The 22,289-nt window shown below is 48.1% G+C and overlaps 1 protein-coding gene across 1 annotated transcript in view; it reads left to right on the forward strand.

Moving 5' to 3' along the window:
• The first annotated feature begins 13,389 nt into the window (after positions 1 to 13,389).
• LOC142586275 (hepatocyte growth factor receptor-like) overlaps positions 13,390 to 22,289 on the forward strand; it is a 57,172-nt gene continuing 48,272 nt past the window's right edge. The window contains exons 1-3 of the mRNA XM_075697523.1: positions 13,390 to 14,609; positions 19,539 to 19,718; positions 21,722 to 21,850. Of these exons, the coding sequence (XP_075553638.1) occupies positions 13,455 to 14,609; positions 19,539 to 19,718; positions 21,722 to 21,850 (1,464 nt within the window). The 5' untranslated portion in view covers positions 13,390 to 13,454. The remainder of the gene's footprint in view (positions 14,610 to 19,538; positions 19,719 to 21,721; positions 21,851 to 22,289) is intronic.

A 22,289-nucleotide genomic window follows, 5' to 3' on the forward strand; every position in this document is an offset into this window, starting at 1 on the left:
TTCGGAAGGTCGTAAGTACGTGGTCGATATTCGTAGATGAAAGACGCACAGAGAAACGGGCAGCATCTTGATCGGGACGGTCAGATGGGATGCTTCACCTAGGGGCGATGACCAACGACTGCGGCAATGACGAGCGATATTTCCAACACGCGAGCCATTAAACAAATCGGCCTATCACCCGGTGTTCTCCAGTCGGCCGGGTTACGACGGCGAGTTGGAACCGCTGAAAACGGGGAAGCAGTGGTTGGGCGGAGCCGGTCCTGACTGACAGCGGAATCACGAATGGGGCGGAGAGAAAGGAGGCCTAAATTCCTTGTCTGACAACCGCCTGTATAAGTGATACAGAACATTCGTTGTCTGGGCAATGCTGACGAGGAACGGCGGGAGACATGGCTTCGAGCTCGCGACGAATTAACCGCGTCAAATTTTCTTGTCCAGATAAAGGAGGTACACGTGGCTGTTCATCACTTGAAGACGCCGAAGCTGTATTTGATAGCCTGTTGAACTGCTGCGTAATGCGGAGTTTGAACTTGCGGCAGTCTTTGATGATCGCGTCCACCGAGTCACAGTTCTTGCAGATAAGCAGGTTGAATGCGTTATCTGCTATGCTCTTCAGTATGTAGCCAATGTTGTTGGCCTCGTTCATGTCTTTGTCAGCTTTATGACAGAGCGCGAGGACATCTTGAATATATCCCACGTAAGATCCTGTTGACGTTTGAGCACAGGTCGATAGCTCCTTCTTCGCTGCCAGCTGACGGCCAAAGGGCTTCCCAAAGAGGTCTAGAAGCTTCTGCCTGCAGACGTCCCAACTCGTTAGGTCGTTTTCCTGGGTCTCGTAGCATGCTAGCGCAGTGTCTCAGAGGTAGAATATCACACTCGCTAGCTTTAGCGTCGGGTCCCACCGATAATTTCCCTTACTAATCATACCAGGAAATTCAGTCTTCAATTCCGTGCCATCGATGCCGTTGAAGGTCGCTCGGTCTCGCGGCTGGGCCAACACGATGGAGGTAAGAATCTGCGGCACCAGAGCTGGGCGCTTGGTCATTGTGGCGCTTTGGCTGTGGGTCATCGTGTCAGGGTGCACGCGGCAACCGCTCCGGAGCTCCGTGTACGTATCCCGCACCTCCACCGAAATGTTGCGAGGCGGAGACAAGGCCGAATGTTGTTTATGCAAGGCGAATGCTGAAGCACCAGCTCCTATTGAAACCATTTCTCTTCCATCGAAATACGTCCGCTGTTTACGGGATTCGATCCCGCAACCTCGTGCTTAGCAGCCCAACTCCGCAGCCACTAAGCAACTACGGTGGTTGGCTCGTATATCTGTATAACAATTTCGTTTTCGCAACCGATGCATCGCCTTTAGGGTGAAACTGGGACTTTTTCGGATGTCAGAGCCGCCGTGCACTACTGAAGTCCCTTGGGACAGGCTCCAATGTTGCAACTAACATTGAGCGCGATAGCAGGTATGGTGTGAAGTGGTCGCTGTAATGTGGATAATTACGTTTATTCTGTGTGTAATAATTAAAGGTGAAGACAAAAGACAAAAAGAAAACTAATGTTCTGTCCACAAAACCACATCTTGGCTTCCGTGTGCGTCCCTGCTCGTTAAAACACAGTTGCCTTGACACGCCGATATTGAAGGAAGTTCAGCTCTACTGTGACGTCCCAGGAAAATGGGCGAACGTGATGGCCGGGTGCGGCTATATAAGTTATAGGAATTTGGATGCTCTTTATATTCCACTGCAGGTCCTAGATTTTCCCCGTTTGTGCAGTGTACAAACACGCGCATTAGATAATATGTCAGACTTACGGAATGATTTTTCTTACTATCCAATTATTCAACATTGATGCATCTTCCACAGGCTAGAAGAATAGCAAATGAATGTCTCTAAGTCGCTTCTTCGCTTCTTCGTCCTTTTCTTCTTTTCTTCAGAATGCCTATATATCGCCCATATACAGGCATTACAAAATAAAGGGGGGGGGGATTACATAGTTATGAGACACGAAGTATACGTCACATGCATGAATGAGCGTTAGAAATAAAGATAAGTGCACAATTAGCACAGTCGACACAATCATCATGTCAAAGAAAACGCAAGAAATATTCTATTCAGTGACGGGTAAAGAGAAGGGAATGTGAAACCTACCATCTAGGCACGCAGCCAAACAAAACTAGAGCAAAATGACAGTACCAGTAAGTTCTTTAAGATAAAACGCAATATACACTGATTATATGTCAAAATGGCATTGATTGGCATAGGCAGTAGGAGAAAAAAAATATTTAATGGAAATCAAGTAACTGTATAGCACCAGGCGAGAACAGATATACCTGGATCGAAACAGCGCGTGACCTTTAGCTTACACGTCTTGCGGGGCAAAAGATGCGAACACAAGCAAGGAAACGACTGAACATGAGAGAAAGTCACTCGTAACTAACTGTATCAAGAGGAGAGGTGAGCGATCGAAAGGGGAAAGTCAGAGCGCGTGGCCGCCGACGCCTTTTTTGCGCCACCTCTATGCACTCTTGACCCATAGTTGATTAACTGAGGTGTACGATAAAAGGCGAGAGCCTTCATAGCGCATTGTGACTGTATTTCGTCCCCCAGCGATCACCCAATGCTCTCCGGTGACGCGAAAAGCACCGGCCGCCATGCATGCGGTCCGAGTTTTGCGTTTCAATCGCGGGGATTGAGCATTTTTATAAGGAAGGTAATAGCGCGGTGTATATAACCTGTGCGCTAATAGTACGGGGAACGCCGTGTGGAGGGCTTCATAGGAGAAACGTGGACCACTTCGGTAGAGCGGAAACGGCGGTCACTTGTGGGAACAACAGGGGTCACACGATAATTAGCGGGAGAAGTCATTTCCAGGACAGTGTATGGGCCTCAAGAACGGGACTGAAACTTCTCACACAAGCCAGGAGTGTGAACTGGTGTCCATAGAAGCACCCCATGGCCGGGCTCATAGCAAACTACGCGATGAGATCCGTCACAAGGATCCTTGCGGTCCTGTTGACTGGCTTCGGTGTTGAAGCGGGCACGCTGGCGACAATGGTCAAGGCAGGAAACATGTTCTTCGTAGGAAGATGAAGATGGACTGACAGGGGCAGGAAAGAAAGAAACGTCGAGAAAGGAACTGGGCGAACGGCCATGAACAAGGTAGAATGGCGAGTAACCGGTTGTGCGTTGAACGGCGGTGTTATACAAGAAGGTGACGAATGACAAAAATGCTTGCCCATTTCTGTGATCTGGTTGAATATAGGCGGCTATCACGTCAGAGAGCGTACGATGAAACCGCTCAGTCAGGCCGTTGGTCTGAGGATGATAACCTGAAGTAGTCTTGTGAGTTGGGCCAGAGGCTCGAGGGGGCGGGGAGGCAGCGGAAGGAGCACTTCGCCTACCAGTTCTGAAAGAAATGTCTTTCCGCGGTCACTCAGAAGGACACGAGGGGCGCCGTGACGCAGGAACATGGCTTGAAGAATGAAGGTAGCAACTTCGGAAGCAGATGCAGAACTGACACAGGCTGTTTCGGCATAGCGCGTGAGGTGGTCCATGGCTGTAACTATCCATCGACTGCCGGCTGGAGTCATGGGAACCGGCCCATAGAGATCAATGCCAACAACCTCGAACGGTTCCGCAGGATACGAGACCGGTAGCAGCTGCCCGGCAGGAGCTGATTTTCGCCGCTTTCCACGCTCACAAATGGCACAGGAAGAGACGTATCTTGCCACAATGGTAGACTGGCCGGGCCAGTAGAAGCGACTTCTTATGCGGTCGTAAGTTTTCTGGATGCCAAGGTTGCCAGTAATGAAATCGTCATGAGACGCCTGAAGGACACGAGCACGAAGGCAAACGAGGCAGTACGGGCAACCAGCGTCGTCCGTCAAGATGATGGAAATGGCGATATAGCACGGAGTTTTGTAGCTTGAATTGTGTCAGCTGTTGACGGAGCCTAGTCTAAGGTGGGCGCGATGCTCCATGAAGGTGGTCTGTAATACGTCGACAATACGAATCGGCGAGTTGTTGAGCCGAAAATGATTCATGATCGTCCTAAGTAAAATGGTCAAGAGTGGCGAAGGACAAAATCGCCGTAGAAGAGACGACAGAGATTGCGTCACTGGATGTGGTTGCGGAGTCATTGATGAGTGCGGCTGTAGGAAGCGGGCAGCGAGAGAGAGAGTCTGCGTCTTGGTGCTTATTACGAGACTGGTAGATTATCTCAAATTCATGTTCTTGCAGACGAAGAACCAAGCAACCAAGACGTCCTGACAAGTTCTTGAGTGTGAAGAGCCAACATAAGGCGTGATGGTCCGTAACGATGGTAAAATGGCAGCCGGGGAGGTAAGGGCGAACCTTCTGGACGGACCAAACGACAGTTAAGTATTCCTGCTCGGTGATGGTATAGTTCTTCTCGGCAGGTGTGAGTACGCGGCTTGCATATGCAACAACTCTCTCACGCAAAGAGGTGTCTCGCTAGATTACAAAAGCACCAATTCCACGGCCGCTAACGTCCGTGTGCAAGATTGTGGGTGCAGCCTCCCCAAAATGACACAGGTCAGTTTCAGATGTTAGGGCACCCTTCAGCTGGTCAAAGGTAAATTCACATTCCAGTGAACACATGAAGGGGGCACCAAAATGAAGTCGCTTGTGTAAAGGAGCAGCTATAGAGGCGAAGTCGCGTACAAATAGGCGCAAATAGGAAGCTATGCCAAGGAAACAGCGTAGTTCTTTGGCCTTTTCTGGTCATGGAAAGCAAAGCACCGCCGAAATTTTGTCAGGATCAGGTGGAATACCATCCTTGCTCACAATGTGACCTAACACCTTGATCGTCCTGCTTGCAAAACGGCACTTTTTGCTGTTGAGGTGATGATCAGCCTTTGCGAGGCATGTGAGAACCTCGTCCACACGTTGCAGGTGCTGGCAAATTACGATGAGAAAATAACGATATCATCCAGATAGCACAAGCATGTTTTCCACTTCAGGCCGCGCAGAACAGTGTCAATCATGCGTTCAAAAGTTGCGGGAGCATTGCAGAGGCCGAAGGGCATGACGGTCAAGTCATAAAGTCCATCTGGGGTACTCAAACCCAGTTCCTTCTTTGTGGTCTTCGTGCATCGGAATTTGCTAGCAACATGAACGGAGATCTAGGCTGGAGAAGTACTAGTCACTTTGCAGAGAATCGAGGGCATCGTCAATGTGGAGCATAGCGCATACATCCTTGCGCGTAATCTTGTTGAGCGCTTGGTAATCGACATCAAAACGCACGGAGCCATCTTTCTTTCGGACCAAAACGATGGGAGACGACCAAGGGCTAGCAGAGGGGCGGATTTTATCACGTTGCAGCGTGTCGGCGATGTTTTCCTCAACAATCTTGCGCTCGGCTAGAGACACCCGATACGGCCGTCGACGTACGATGGATCTGCCGTCTGTCTGAATGCTATGCGTTGTGACGGAAGTCTGGCCCAATGTCGAAGAATGGGCGTCAAATGAAGTTTCATGTCTCTTTAACAAACTAAGTAACTGTTGCGTCTGCGAAGGGGTCAAGTCGGTGCTGATTACGACTGCAAGAACGGAGGTAGAGGGAGAATGTAGAGCATAAGTGATTTCAGGGGTAGCCGCCATCTGGGGAACGACACAGAGAGGCTCGGAATCAACAACGCAGGCCAAAGTGGCGCCTTTAAAAAGGAGGATTTTCTCGGGTGTTGTGTTCCTTGCGGCGAGAAGCGCAGACCTATTGTCAAATCTAACTAGGCCTGCCACAGTGGCAATCCCCGTGAAACAACTCGCAGAAGGTAATAGTAACCCATCTCCATGGTCGGTTACGTCAGACGTGATGGCCACAATTTGCTGACAGCCTGGAGTTAGCCCGGTATCTTCTGCAGCGAACAGACGAAGTGGCTTGTACTTTTCATCACCAAGCGAATAATCGGTATCGGTCATATGTACGATACGTTGCCCACAACATATAGCAGCAGAAGCAGAGGCAAGGAAATTCCATCCTAAAATGTGCTGGTGGGAACATGGCCACAGCACAGCAAACTGTATATGGTGGATAATGCCATCGATCATTACACGCACGCTACAAAACGCAGAAGGGCGGATAGAGTCCCCTTGAGCTGCAACCAGCAGGGGCCTATCGTAAGGAGTTATAACTTTCCTGAAACGCTTACACAAATCAACGTGCATAACAGATAAAGTCGCACCAGTGTCCACCAAAGCTTCAACTTGCACACCCTCAACGAACACAGATATCATATTACAAGGGCGCGCTTGAGGACTTGTAGTACTATCGGTAAATGCAGTTTTTCCTCCGAAAACTGAATTACTTAGTTTTCCGGGCGACAGTCGGAGGTGAACGCGGCAGGCCGCAACGGTGACGAGGAGCGGCGGAAGGGCGAAGGTGAGCGGCGTCTGGTGATGCGGTAACCATTCGGTGTCTCGGTTGTTGCGGGCGGAGATGTGGAACGGCGCGGAGGGGACGCGTAACGCCAACATTGAGGAGTGGCCCCACTAGAATACGCATCGCGTTCACTCATGTCGTACTCGCGAAGTTCGTCTTGTTGGCACTTGCGACAAAAACGTGACATGTGGCCGCGATAACTCAGTAATAGCATATAGAACGATATGGTCGCCAAGGCGGGTAGTAAGCACCTCTCGATACGCTGGGAGATAGTGCAGGCAGATGGGGCGATAGAGGCTCAAATGGTATTGAGGGGACATTGGCCGGAGGAGTGACACCAACCTGCGCGTATATGCGTAGAGACAACGTTGAACGGACGCCGGTTGGAGGCCCGGTAGCAACCTGGGCGTATGTTGGTAGGGGGCGAGGAGCAGGAGTGTCAAGATGCGCAGAGGAAGTCATGGACGCGAGCTCGTCCTCGATTACGTCGCACAACGCTGCACCAGAAGGCTGAGGGGGAAGGACCAAAGCAGATGAAAAGCCAAGTGATTGAAGTTCCTGCCGGATAATCGCCCGAATCATTACACGCAGGTCAGGGTCCGCCGAAGAAAGGTGTTCGCAGTACAGCTGCAAGCGCACGGACTCAAGCTCGTCGAGGTGCTGGCACGTCAAGACGATGTCAGTGATGGTAGCCGCGTTCCTCACGGCGAGCGTGTTGAAAGCCACAGACCCAATAGCTTTAAGAATATGCCATACCCTGTCCGACTCAGCCATAGCATCATTGACACGGCGAGAGAGTGCAAGCACATCCTCGATGTACGATGTGTCGTCACGGGAGTGTTTGCGAGCATTAAGAGTTTTCTTCGCAAGGGCGGAGCGAACTGCTGGCATTCCCAATACTTGTCTAAGCTGCATCTTGAAGCTGGTCTATTCGGAGAGATCAATCTCATGGTTGAAAAAACAGGTCTTCGCCGCAACCGTTAGACAGAACGAGGCATAGCGGAGCTTGAGTAGGTGATCGCACCGATTAGCAGAGCTTACGCGCTCGTAATCGTCTAGCCAGTCCTCAACATCTTCACCGCGAAGACCAGCGAACTCATGGGGATCACGCTGCTGGCCACTGATGCTCAAAGAAAGTGCGGCTTACGGTGTCGAGATGTTTACGGTAGAAGCGCCAGGCTGCTCGTCCTTCGACATGCTGGCGGACAGATGGCACAAGCGGCGACCTGAACGAAGCTCCAGGGAGTATGCCAGGCGTGCAGAGGACGGGTGATGAAGCAGCTCCTTCACCGCTTGTGACATCAGAGTAAGGGCCGACCTTTATTGAGCCGGAGAGACGCGGCGAAGCACCCTCGGCACAGTCCACTATGATAATGCGAGTACCCGTGCGATGAAGACGGGCACACACATGATGATGATAATTCACAGATGATTAAGTGCACAATACATGTCCATTATATATATATATATATATATATATATATATATATATATATATATATATATATATATATGTGTGTGTGTGTGTGTGTGCTTTAATAACAGCTGATGCAGCTGAGCTCCTCTATGGTGGCTAGAGGTAGACGGGGCGTCAACGCCCGTATGTTCGGGCAAAATCGCGCTCCTTCGATTCATGCCGCGACCACAATGGCCATGGTGGTGCTGCGGTCAGCATTCCCATGTCTCTCCAAACCTCTCGGCTAGAGTGTAATCTGTGCATGAGCACGTGTGATTGTTGTCTTCTCGGTTCGAGGTTGCGCGCACCTGATTTTCGCGGTGCTTTCCACGTGGTGAAAGATTGCTCGTTAGCATGTAGGCTTGAGTTTCGTGCCCTGTTCCAGCCAAATGGTTCCTCGCGTAAAGAAAGCGAAGCAAATGTACTCTTTCGATCCTCACATGCAGCACACCCGGTGACGTATCGTCAAGGAAGACGGGAAGCATGTCACTTTGTTTTCTGTGCCAAAGGATGCCGTGCGTTTTGAAACGTGGTGTTCGGACTGGGCGGACAAATTTCTCGACGAGAAATCAGCCCTCTGTGAGCTTCACTTTCACGAACAATAGATTGTGCTGCAGTTCGCACATGTGGTCAACGGCTAAACAGTCAAGATTCCCCGTGATCGACCCGTGCTTACACAAGTGACGCAGTGCCAACAATTTACCCAAATGCTCCATCGCACCTCTCTAAGATAGCAAACCTCACCACTGCTGTTGACAGATGAGGACTCTTACATCCGCCAGATCAGCTGGATGCACTGCTGACGTCATTGGAAAACATTTTCACCCACCGCTTCAATGTGAAGCAATTAAGAAGCGACAGCCTTATGGATCTGGTATCTTTTCTCCAGCTTACCAAGTTGGACCACGTTGGCGGCCCTGAGCACATAACAGCACTTACGAATAGAATCATAAAGTTCCACGTGTTCACAAGGCTCAACTTCTATGTCAAGTCTCAAAACGCGAAACGGGACGAAATGCGGGGGCGAATGAAGGTGCTAAAACTGTGTCGAGCGCTCTGGATTGTGCCTTGAGAATCTTGCTACTCGCCCTTTTTTTTATCAGTGACTTTTAGTTCCAGTTATATGTGGAATTTCTCGGTGGTTTGTGTTGAGAAGAAGCCATATTTCCTGAATGCCGTGTGCAATGAATGTCGCTTTGCCAACTGGATTTGGTTGCTGAGATTCGTGACTGTTTCTGCTGTGCTCCTTCATTATAGTCGGAGCAGGCTGTCGTGAGCCCCGACATAGCATGAGAATCCCGAGTTTCCTCTCTATCGAGTGCGGTTCGATAATCAATCGCTGTCAAGAGCTCAAACTGCATGCGGAACTTTATTCACTAAAGGCATTTAGGTCCTCACTTGCGCTTTTAACTTATCGCGCTGAAACACGCGCCGACAAGTTAAAAGCGCAAGTGAGCCCATAAAAGCCTATAGTGAATAAAGTTCTACATGCAGTTTCAGCTCCTAGACAGGCTTAGCTTTTATTATGAGTTTCAATCAGTGACACCTCGCCCTCGGTTAAAACGCGGTCGCTGCGCAGCTAAAATAAACTCTCCGACGCCGAAAATAATGCGGGAGTCCGTTGCATGTGGTTTCCGCCTATCCAAGAACATGAGGTGCCTTATACGTGTCATGCGGAATACGGTACGTGTTCATATTGTCTCGCCACGCCACAGGCCGATGGGCTCTCGGACAACGCTGCGTCAGAGCTGAGTGCCACATACCTCGGACCGTTATTCACTCGCCGACAGCCGTCATGCTGAAGATGACATGCGTTAAATTTCCATTGTGCGCGCATTTCCGGCGGCTTCAGTTCAATGGGAGAAAAACGTCGCCTGCTTTATAACATTGTCGACAACAGAGCTTGCTGGATCGAGCCTTGACCTGCCTGCGTCCATAGCACGGGCTCTGCCGGGCAGGAAGGGTGCTGTAGTGTGAGGTTAGCGCGTCGTATCTGGAATCTCTGAGACGATAGGAACCCGCGTTCCGCTCAGTGCGCAACATCCGCTCGAAGCTCGTCGTCAGGAGCGGCGCCTCACTTCCCCAGCAGTGGTTCCTGGGAACCCGGAACTGAGCGCCGCCTCGAGCAACTCGATCGTTGCCGTGGTCGGCCAACAATAGTGCCAGCGATCAGTGCTTCACACTGGAGGGCTAGCATTTATATTGACCCTGTAGCGTTTCACCATGTTTCACTGTCTGTTGCCAACGGAGTGGTATCGCAGCCGTCGCCGTTAAAGCGGCTGCACCAGTCAACGCTCGTTCGCTGACAACCGATGTGCTCTGTCTCTCAATCGGGTGAGTAAACAATGCCACGCCCTCAGGTGCGAGACGCTTGCCTCGCCCTCACATATTCTCAAGGTCGTGCTTTTTCCGACGCAGAGAACTGCTCCGCTCCACTGCCATTTCCCGTCCTTGGTGCACAGTACTCTGTCTTTTCTGTCTTTTTCTGCCCAACACTTCCCGTGCTGGGGCTGCGTTCATCATTTTATCTGTTCCTGCACTTTTCTTTCAGTAATAATTATTTGATAGATTTGACGTTCTTATTTATGGCTATGTTATTCTTTAATTTGAGTTTTTCTTCTTTTTCAAGACAAAGAAAGGAGCGAGAGAGAAGAAAGGACATGCAGGAATGCTAATTCTGGGTGTATACATTTGTTTGACTACCCTGGCAACGCGCAAGGGGATAGAATGCGAAAGTGAGATGAGCACAAAACGAAGTGAAACCACGTACGCAATCCAGCGACACAGACAGCGTTCTCAAAGTTGTGAAGGTCTCTTGTGTAGCCCCGAAGACACAACAACTTGAGCACACAGCGTTGCTTCGGGAGCGCCGACGGGCGCCCCGACCTGAAACTTCCTGTTCTGTCATGGCAGACGCTTGTTCGGTGTATCAAACACTGCGCACCTTATTTGTCTATCGGTACTATAGCACGGTTACACACAGAGATGTTCGAATGTCTTGTCACAGCTTCATGCGTTGCACGCTGGGCTGTCAGCCATCCAATAAAAAACCCGTAATAGTTCGTGAATGCCACGCCGAGCTACAAACGTTGCAAGATGATCTGTTTGCGTCCTGCTTCAGTCTTTGCGAACTTTTCATTTGGCAGAAGTCCTCCTTATATTAAATTGGCTTCGCACGTTGTACTTGATATATCTCCGGGTATGCTTTTATTTCTTTCTCTGTCCTTTCTCTCTCTTTCGGCACTACAACACATTATAAATTTGTCTGCCGTCAACAACAACAAAAAAAAAATTCTGGGGTTTTACGTGCCAAAACCACCATTTGATTATGAGGCACGCCGTATAGTGGGGGCACTCCAGTTTAGTTTTGACCGCCAGGAGATCTTTAAAGTGCCCCCATTGCACGGGACACGGGAGTTCTTTTGTTTCTTTTTTTGCATTTAGCCCCCATCGTCGTCAATAGATAGCATGTACCGACACTTCTTGGTTCGGAAAAAGCGTTCTTCAGGGCTAATTGATAAGAGCGATCCGCTTCTGAGTGCTGCCGCCCCGCATCCTGTTGTCTGGGAAAGCGGAACTAGCTGACACAATGCAACAGATCGAGCCTCCAAATGTATTGCATGACTTATTTCATAGCTGTCGGCAACACCGTTGTCATTTTGTCAACGAAGTCGCTCTCTGTGTATACCGTTAGTGTGTGTGTGTGTGTGCGTGCGTGCGTGCGTGCGTGTGTGTGTGTGCGTGTGTGTGTGTGTGTGCGTGTGTGTGTGTGTGTGTGTGTGTGTGTGTGTGTGTGTGTGTGTGTGTGTGTGTGTGTGTGTGTGTGTGTGTGTGTGTGTGTGTGTGTGTGTGTGTGTGTGTGTGTGTGTGTGTGTGTGTGTGTGTGTGTGTGTGTGTGTGTGTGTGTGTGTGTGTGTGTGTGTGTGTGTGTGTGTGTGTGTGTGTGTTGGCACATACCTCCGTTACGCGTGCACGTGTTCTATATTTTGTGCTTATTCTCTTCGATGGCATACATGGCGTTCTGTTTCTGGGAACATGGTCGCGTGCTCAATTTTGATAGGATCGCAAAACTCGCTATACAAGAATAGCTATGTCAGCTCTCGATGCTCCTCAGTCTTTAACGCAAGATGATTGAAATTAACGAGATTACCTCCAATACAATGTTCCCCAAATCGCGGGTATAGCTTTGGGACATGAAACTCGATGAATTATGATTATTCACGGCACATATACTGGCTATAGCAGGCCTGCGGTTCTGCAAGCATATCCACATATCACTTACATTACTCGCTTCCTCTTGGCATTTAGGGATACGTCCACGTTGAAAAAATAGCATTACGAGAATAAAATTCAAATGTGAGTCTGGAACCTTTCCTCTTTGCACCGTCCCAATAACGAGGATGCGAACGGGCAACTATATATACTGCGACGTCTTTACAAAAACTAAAACGCGCACTATCGGTTTGCTGTGTCTCACAGCAAGGGTCATGTTATCTATCTGCTGGAACGATTTTGTATTCCGGTAAAAATAGCCCATATAAGGCCTCTTCGCGACGGCAGGCACTTGAGGAGCAAAATGTGCGCCGAAAGCACCACTGTATACATTGGAATCAGAAGTTGGTGCTGTAAGGACGCGTCCGCATGCATCGTGCTTCCGACAAAGTTCCACGTCCTGACAGAGTCTTTCCCTTCCGCGCGGTCCCGAAGCGGCGATCAGAGCTCAGAATTTCTTTCTCTATGGTTCAGATGCTTTCAGAGTGGCTGGCACTGTGAGTTAATACCTTGTTTACCTCATTTCAAAGCGCCGATGGCGTGTGGTGTGGAATGATAGCTCCGCCGTTGTGCCAAAAAAAAAATAAATAAACGTGGCGTCCGTGTTGTTTCTGCTTAAGCGTAATCTTGATACACGCGTAACGCTGTCACCGCCGGTGAGTGGCGCGTGCTGGCTATTTGTAAGTATCCTAATTTACCGTTCAGCTTCAGTAAGTCGCGTCTCGTGCAACTGTGGTCCACGTGCAATCTAAGTGGTATAACTGTAATCTGGATAAGTCGCGAACGTCTTCCGGTTTCGGCGTCGCCCAGTTGTCCAGCTGAAATGAGTGGTTTTCAGAGAGATACCCTATACCTGGTTTAGTTTTCCTGGCCATCAGTACGTAACGGCGACGAAGGCATAAAAGAAATTATGAGCAAATTGACACGGGAAGGTTTATGGCCCAATACTTTATAACCGCAGTGTATGTAATATGTTATGAACTTTTAAGTGCGTGCGCGTCTGTTCAGTGTGTTTGTGTTTGTTAGTCAAAAATATACTGAAATTGAATGACTTCTCACAGAGTTTGTTTCAATTCTATAGTAACAGTCAATGTCAAGGTAGATGCAGCCAGACGTAAATCTGCTATATTTCTTCGCGAGTTACACATTTATTACGATGAAATGAAAAAAAAAGGAAGTAGAACATCGTGTCTGGTATCCTAGTATTTCATATCATTCTAACTACTTTCTACTTTGTGGTTGCCTTCTGCAGGAGCGGCCGATACACATATCGGCTGGTTACCAACAACCAGAAACAAGGCAGACACGTGACAATCTAAACAGACTGATGGATCAAGGAAAAAATTATGCTGAAAAATTGCCGGCGGTCGTGTTGCTGACGCTGACGATTGGTACGGTGGCGGTAGCTCAAGCTGCCCTCTCCATCAAGACCTTTCAGCTACCCAGAGGACCCGCACAAAAGCTCCTGTACGTCAATCTGTCGCGAGGCGACGGTGTCGTGGTCGTGGGCGGAAGAAACGCCCTCTACGCGCTGTCGCCTGACTTATCGCTCAGAGCGCTTTACAGAACGGGCCCTGAGAACGACAGCGCGCTATGCCCACCTCATCCTCTCCCGTGCGAACACAGCCGAAATGTGACGGATAACTATAACCGTATCCTGCTGCAAATCGGCACCGAACCCCTCATTCTCGCCTGCGGGGTTACGTCGCAGGGAATGTGCTCGATTCACGACCCTTTGCTCAGCCCGAATGTCACGACGCTCATGGACAAAAACCTGACGGACAACTACGTTGCTTCGAAGAAGAGCACCGTGGCCTTCTTCGGCACCGCGGATGACGGGAGAAAGGTCCTCTTTTCCGCATCGGCACCGGATGGCCGGCCTGCGGAGTACCGTCTTTTCACCGTGGCTGCCAGAGTGCTCAGCACGTCGGGTTCCTTCAGACTGCTTTCTCACACACGGGCTACCTCTGCGGACGAGAGCGATAGGCTAAAGGCGGCCCAAACGCTTCGCATTGTCTACGGCTTCAGCCACAACGGCTTCGCTTACTTCGTCGTTGTGCAGAAGGTGCAGAAGGTGTTTCGATTATCAATCGAGACGCGGCTGGTGCGCGTATGCGAGAACGACGAGTCATCCTTCCGCACGTACGTGGAGGTACCCATCATGTGCCCCCCGGCAGACGGTGCGCTGTCGGCGGCCACCAGTGCCTACTTGTGGCCGTCGAAGTCTGCAAGCGGTGGTGGAAGTGGTGGGAACGGCAGCACCGACTTTCTTGCAGTGGCTTTCGGAGGGGTTCGCGCCGGCAGGTTGAACACAAGCTACCGGAGACTGAGTTCGTCGAGTTCGGTGGTCTGCTTTTTCGATATGAAAAGCCTCGAGGACACATTCAGGAAGACTGTCGAAAACTGCGACAATGGATGGGGGAGCGCGAGACTGTCGCCCCTCTACCACGACGATGGCGACGACCTCAAGTGTTCCCATCACGTGAGTATATAGGTCTTTGCTGACTGTTCTTTCGCATTCGTATATACGTTAATGCGGCTTCTCGCTGTGGGGTCGAAGAGGCGGAACAATCACCGTGGATGTCCCACCCCTTGCCGCATGCACATTTCCGTGGGCAGAAAGTCGTTCGAGTGTGTCGATTTCGTGGGTAGGCCTCGCGTAAGGAGCTCAATATGCAGCATAATAGACGGCAGTAACACTGCGCGATCTTTTCTGCAACTTCAGGCCTGAAGTCCTTCCGTCATTTTCAAAACGATGTCTGTGAAAGGCGAAGGCATTTCTCCTTTGCACATATTTTTCCTGTAGCGTGAACTCGCTAGAAGATTTAACAAATGTCCCCTCTACGGAGGGCACGTGTAAGCAAAACATAATTGTGGGTAGGCTCGATCCGCTGACCATTCCGTCATCGGGTGTGACTGGTCGTGGCCTCTGAGTCCAGGCATGGCCTCCGAAATGCGTTGCGCATTGGTGCGCGCGAACACTGTGAATTAATTACCCCCCCCCCCTCTCCCCGCGCGATTCATGGGGAAGATCGCTAAAGCATAGGGTTGCTGTGCTTGAGGAACGTATTTGATGTGGGTTTTATTCCGCCTAGCATCGGATAAACATTAAAGTATGTATGGCTTCACTCCCTTCGTTACCAGCCCGCATTTTTAGGCTGCGCTGTCTTCAGAATCGGCCTTCAAGATGGTTCCACAAGTTAGATAGCCAGAAAGAAAAGTGGTTTGACAGTCCCAAGAAGGCTGTTATCATTAAACAATTTCATCAGATCCCGCGCACTGTGGGAATCTGGGGCCCCATAACGTAAAACTATTTCAATATGTTTTTATTCCATTCTCCTGACGTCAAACTTTCGTAACCGCCGACGCAAGCACCGGCGATCACCCGCAGGGTTGTCTGAACAGACCAATCAAACGCTCTCCTTGTTCATAAGCGGTCACTTTTTTTTGCTGGAAAAACAAATAACATTGCCTGCACTGAGCAGCTTGTCTTATCTAATTGGCTGACAAGGGGCGAGGAGCATGCTCAAGTGGAGAGGGATTCGATAGGGCCGAGCCACGGCACTGGGAGTCGATAACCGGATGAAGAGGATGGTGCCAGCGTCTGCGATTGGCCCGCTTTCCCTTACTTAGTTTGCGGTGGCTGGTCTAAAATCGCGATGGCATGCAACGGAAGGTTAAGAATTCCGCTAAAACGGATCCTCGGCAATGAAGAGTTAGCAGAATGAGGTAGTAAACGTGCCGAAAGGGCTCGAAAACGTTACACGGCCACGCAAGAAGTTTTATTATACGCAAATAAGCCCATGCTTTCCGGGAGGTGCGAGTACCCAGTATCTGAGCGATTGGCGGCAGCCATCTTTTATTCCTTTCGGAACGAGACAGCCTGCGCCTATTCCGAAGGAAATTCAGTTTTGTGCGGCATATTCATCATCATCATCATCAGCCTAGTTACGCCCACTACAGGGCAAAGGCCTCTCCCATACTTCTCCAACTACCCCGGTCATGTACTAATAGTGACCATGTTGTCCCTGCAAACGTCTTAATGTCATCCGCCCACCTAACTTTCTGCCGCCCCATGCTACGCTTCCCTTCCCTTGGAATCCAGTCCGTAACCCTTAATGACCATCGGTTATCTTCCCTCCTCATTACATGTCCGGCCCATGCCCATTTCTTTTTCTTGATTTCAAATGAGATGTCATTTACCCGCGTTTGTTGCCTCACCCAATCTGCTCTTTGCTTATCCCTTAACGTTACACCCATCATTCTTCTTTCCATAGCTCGTTGCGTCGTCCTCAATTTCAGCAGAACCCTTTTCGTAAGCCTCCAGGTTTCTGCACCATATGTGAGTACTGGTAACACACAGCTGTTATACACTTTCCTTTTGAGGGATAGTGGCAACCTGCTGTTCATGATTTGAGAATGCCTGCCAAACGCCCCCCAACCCATTCTTATTCTTCTGGTTATTTCAGTCTCATGATCCGGATCCGTGGTCACTACCTGCCCTAAGTAGATGTATTCCCTTACCACTTCCAGTGCCTCGCTACCTATCGTAAACTGCTGTTCTCTTCCGAGACTGTTAAACATTACTTTAGTTTTCTGCAGATTAATTTTCAGACCCACCCTTCTGCTTTGCCTCTCCAGGTCAGTGAGCATGCATTGCAATTGGTCTCTTGAGTTACTAAGCAAGGCAATATCATCAGCGAATCGCAAGTTGCTAAGGTATTCTCCATCAACTTTTATCCCCAATTCTTCCCACTCCAGGTCTCTGAATACCTCCTGTAAACATGCTGTGAATAGCAATGGAGAGATCGTATCTCCCTGTCTGACGCCTTTCTTTATTGGGATTTTGTTGCTTTCCGTGCGGCATATTAATGCATCTTTAATGCGTACACGTTACTTTGACGCGGTAAGTTTTTGCGGTTTTGTGACGTCTTGTGACAGGCCGGTGAAGTGGGTGCAGCCCTAAAACTTTTGACCAATAGCTGGGGGCTAATGGCGAAAAGGCGTCGAATCAGAAATAACTATTTTTCTGTTGTTCGGTCAAATCATGCTTAATCAGTGTGCAAATGTCAATTCAGATGGGGAGATATCGTGGTTGCCGTGACGTCGCGTGACTGACAGGTGAAGTGGGGGTGGTACAAAAACGTTTTTCACCAATCGCGGAGGTCTGATTTCAGAATTCGTATAGAAAAGTTCGGAATAGTTTTACGTTATAGCGCCCCTGCTATACGAAGCGTTTTGCAGGTACCTGGCCTCCTAGCATTGATTAGGCTTCAGCAAACCGTTACCAGGTGGACCAACGTGTTTCTGTAAATCGAGCAATTATGTGTGTGACCTGACCTTACGTGTGTCTGAAGACAGAAGCATGGCAACGACTACAGTCAGAGCGATCGTATGTCGACAATGGCATGACTCCTACTGCGGCTGTTCGGCGCGAATTCTTACGTGACGATTGTTGCACGGTATATAAGTGTTATACAATAAAAGTGCTGTGCAATAGCGCGCACCTATAGCTATGTCATGCGGTGCATGTTAAGATGATGATGGTATTCATTCTCCAGTGAAAGGCCAATAAAGCGCTCAATCGTGTTAAAACATGACTAACATGGGTTGATTGTGAAGTTCGTACAACGTCGCACAGTTTCCACGTAGCGTTACCTGCTACGAGGAAATCACTGGAGAATGTGTACTGATCTCGAAAATTGTGGAACTTAACAGAGCGTCTCAGAGCGCGAACTGCCGCGAACAAAGGAGAGGAAGCGGAACGGGAGCGCACGCGCCACATGTATGAAAGAGCTCGCATCAGGGTCCCTTGTGAGTAATTACGCACTCCTGCTCGGAGTTTAGAGACTGAATGATTGACTTTAATAAATGTACTCCTGCGCAGACTCTAGAGGCTAATTGGTGATCATGAGAGAAAGAGAGAGAGAGAGAGAGAGAGAGAGACTAAGAAAAACAGAGAATTTTGCCGGCGCGTATACAACCGCTGGCATGTTACTCTATGTAGGTATGGGGAAATTGATTAAAAAATGCCAGAGGAGAGTGGAAGAAAAAGAGAATAAAAATATATATGAAATATATATTTTTATTGATACTAATATTTACAAGTGACATGCCGGGTAAATTTAGGCTTTTGTTTTAGGCCTGGTGAACATGGATTTTCGTTCCCTTTCCAGGTCATTGAGCATTACTTTTCCTTTCTACATATTAATATTCAATTATACTCTTACACTTTCTCAGTTAAGGTCCTCAATAATCTGTTGCAGTAATCCTTGATTACGGAATGCCTCCATGCCTGCCGGTATCTCTACTTGATAGAATTGCTTTTCATAACCTATGACCGTCATATTAGAGAAGTTGGTTGTACTCCGCAGATTTCTCAGTTACCTGACTGATAACATGTATGTAATCCGTTGTATAATAACATTTCTTGAAGCCACCCAGTTCTCTTCGGTGATTGAAGTCAAGTGTTGCCCTGATTATATTGCAGATTATATTAGTGAATATTTTACACAATACTGAAAGCAAGCTAATGAGCCTTTAAGTCTTCCATTCTTGAATGTCCCCTTTGTTATGGATTAGTATAATATTGGCATTCTTCCAGCTCTTTAGTACACTTGAGGTCGTCAGGCGTTGCGTATACCAAAGGCCGCATGCTTTTCAAGCACCCTGCCTGTTTAATTAAATCTACTGTTATTCCATCTTCTCCAGCAGGTTTTCGCCGAGACATGTCTTGCAAGGCCTTCCTAACTTCATTGCTAGATATAGAAGGAGTCTCTGTGTCGTATTCATCACTACTTTCAATGAAGGTTGTGCGGCCTCCTGTACTCCATGATTACGCAAGGCCTCCATGTCTGCCGGTATCTCTACTGAATCAAATACATTTTCATAATCTATGAAAGTCATGTTAGAGACTTTGATTGTACTCTCAGATTTCTCGGTTACCTGATTGATGACACCTACGTATATATACCTTCCCGCCAAGTGCCTAGAATGACGCAAGGAATGCTTCGCATTAAAACTGTGAAATGTCAGTAGCATCAAAGCGTTAACGGTACTGCGGGCATATTTTTACTTGCCGCTACTTAATTTAAACACCGGGGCACTTTCCAGTCTCTATTGTGTACTCGTCCTGACTTTGGTTACCTCTAGGCTCATTTCGAACAGCGAAGGGCCTCGAAAGAGAGAGGTGGAAGGTTCCTCTCCGTACGTTAGTATTCAGGCATAGTTCCTCGTTGGTTTTCCGCGGTCCGATGACACATTCGTGCAATATACATATATATATATATGTGTGTGTGTGTGTGTGTGTGTGTGTCTGTGTGTGTGTGTGTGTCTGTGTGTGTGTGTGTTGTCATGCTTTAATATGCTTGGTTTAAAAAAAATGCGTCATCATTCTGTGTTTATCTCTCAGGAAACAGAAGGCAAGGATGTTTGCACACCAGGACGAAATGACTACGTAGAAAGTATGATCCCGTTCGTTGGGCAAGCACCTATAACGCTTAAAAATAGCCTCGCAACTTCCGTCACCGTTATGGAACAAAACGGCTCCACTGTTGTGTGGGTTGGCGACGACAATGGGTTTCTCCGCAAGGTATGTGAAAAAAATGAAAACCTATTAGTGACATTTGCATAGCAAGGCATACATACAGCACTGTATGGCATACAGTGCTTCGACCTCTTTGCTCTCGGTGCCTTTTATAACCGCTAGTGGCGTTTCCTGAGAATTCGCACCGACAAATGCACAAAGCTTCTTTTAAGATTGCTATATGGCGCTCCAGTAGCACGACCGCAGGGATAAATAAATACGTCGCACGCTTATAAATGCGAAGTGTTCTGTGAGTGCAGCCACTTTCTTTGCAGGCGAGCGTAATTCGCCGTTTTCGTTGTCCTATCACGGTGATAGTGCAGTCGAAAATTATATGCCACAAGGTAGCTGCCATTTGGGTTTGTGCCACCGGGGCCACTGAATACATGCCACTGGCTGAGTGTAAGTTTGATTTCAATCTTATATCTTGTCATTGCAAACATTATTTTTTACTTGTTTTAAATATAAACACCTACAGCCTATAACCCCTACATAAGTCTTCGCTACACAACAGTTACACTATAGCTACAACCATTCTTTATAAATATTAGGTGCTTGGCATTACGTAGAAGTCAACAGCAGTTGAGTCTGGCGAACTCTTCGCCCTCAATTTGATACGTCATCGTTTCGAATGGTCATTCCGAATTGTGTTATTATTCTTATTGCTTCAGTTATGTTGCATAGTTTGCTCTGAGTGTTTTCGTCACAGTGCCATGTGTTTTACTTCAAGGAAACAGCTTTTTCACTTAATTTAAGACAGATTGAGACACAGATTTAGCACTCTAGTGCATTCCGTCGCCAGATCTAGACTTTGCCTGTGCGGTAAAAATATAAGCTTTGGTATTTTTGATACTGGAAAAGCTTGTTTGCAATTTCGTTAAATCAACTAGTTTGCGAGGACAGATGAGCTCGAAGAAGCTTAGTATAAGCAATCACTGAAAGGTCGTTCGTGGCCAAAAAGACCAACTTTTAGACATGCACCTACATATATGTATGCTGCTTGCATTCACAGGCTGAGTTAATTACCCGCAATATTGGCGGTACCCGCAGGCGCCTGTGCCAGATGTCCGTCTAGATATTTTTTTTTTTAAATTAGATGCATGTTTAGTGAGGAATGGCGTCAAGTGTAAAGCCTTCTAGTCCTTCTGTCTTCGGCAAACACTGCCTAGCACACACAAAAAAAAAAGAAGGCTCAGACAAGCAAGCAAACAAGGCAGTATACCGAAAAAAGGTAAATAAAAGTAGAAGCATGGCATCACACAGCTCACTTACAGTTGAAGTTAGCACGTTCCATACAACAAACACAATATGCCCAGCAAGTAATGTAAGATTGTATGAAAAATAGAGTACCGGTTATATATAACGCAGTTGACTTGCAGTTGGCTTACGGTTGACATGCAGTTGACTCGCAGTTGACTTGTAGTTCACATGTAGTTCGCAGTACGATTTATAGAGTGGTTGCAAGAGTTACGAAGCAACCATTCTTGTAGTGAATTCTGTGCTGGCATCCTTTGCACTACCAGCGGGCGCCAGTGATAGCTTTCATGGGCCTGTACAGTTGATGGGAGGAAAAAGTCCGTTTCTTGCGGGGCCCGCTCCAATGAGCAAGTTTTAACATTCTTGTTCGGACATTAATATGTATAACTACAAATTCCCTATTATTGTAACTCCAGATAATCCTCTGCCACTTCACCCCCCCCCCCCCTCAATCTTCCAATTGTTTGAAGATGCAACTGACTGCCATAAACGGTATCAATAATTCTCTCAAGCCATCAAGGAACCTCTTGTCTCCTTGACCCCTCTCGCTGCGTAACTGTTTTGCATAGCAAATCAAATGAAATGGTTATACATAATTGTTTGTTTGCCCTGACGCGCATGTTGGTATAACAAGGAAGCACCGGTTATTACTTTTATAGATGCGCAAGAACTTAATAAGGTGCTTCTATTTAGACACGTTGTGCGAGTGTGACCAGGTCTTGACTGAAAGCATTCTTGTCCGTTTGCCGCAGCTGCTGCTGCAGGATGACTCAACACGGTTGCTCGCGTCATTGGACTTGTCGAAGGTGGGCCGCATGATTTACAGGAGCACAGCTTTAGACAGCAACGGAACGTATGGTTATTTCATCATCGACAACAAGGTGCGCCACATCCTCCCGTCCTATTTTAGGCCCTTGGTCAGACGTTAAATCGAGCTTTGAGGCCGTGGCCTTACTTGACTTTTTAAGAAGTACGGGATTGGACTGCAGTATTTGAGTAGACCAAATTGCTTGCTACATGTTTTACATCCTCCTCCTTTCGCCATCGTCACCCATCATGTGCATCTTCATTCCCTCTTTATTTTCCTCTTCCCCTTCGCCGAGCACAGAGTAGCTGGTTAGAGTAATGTACCTAAGCCCGACCTCTATGCATTTCTTATCATTAAACTTTTCTCTCCTTCTCATTTTACTTAAACTGCATTACTTCAAAAGGAACGCTATTCTGCGTAATAAGGCGCATCATATTTGTAATCCCAAATTCAAAGTAGAGGTGATTCATAAAATATTGGGATTGTGAAGGACACTGGGCCTGTCATCACAA

The sequence above is a fragment of the Dermacentor variabilis genome, chromosome 6, assembly GCF_050947875.1.
Source record: "Dermacentor variabilis isolate Ectoservices chromosome 6, ASM5094787v1, whole genome shotgun sequence".
NCBI lineage: Eukaryota > Metazoa > Arthropoda > Arachnida > Ixodida > Ixodidae > Dermacentor > Dermacentor variabilis.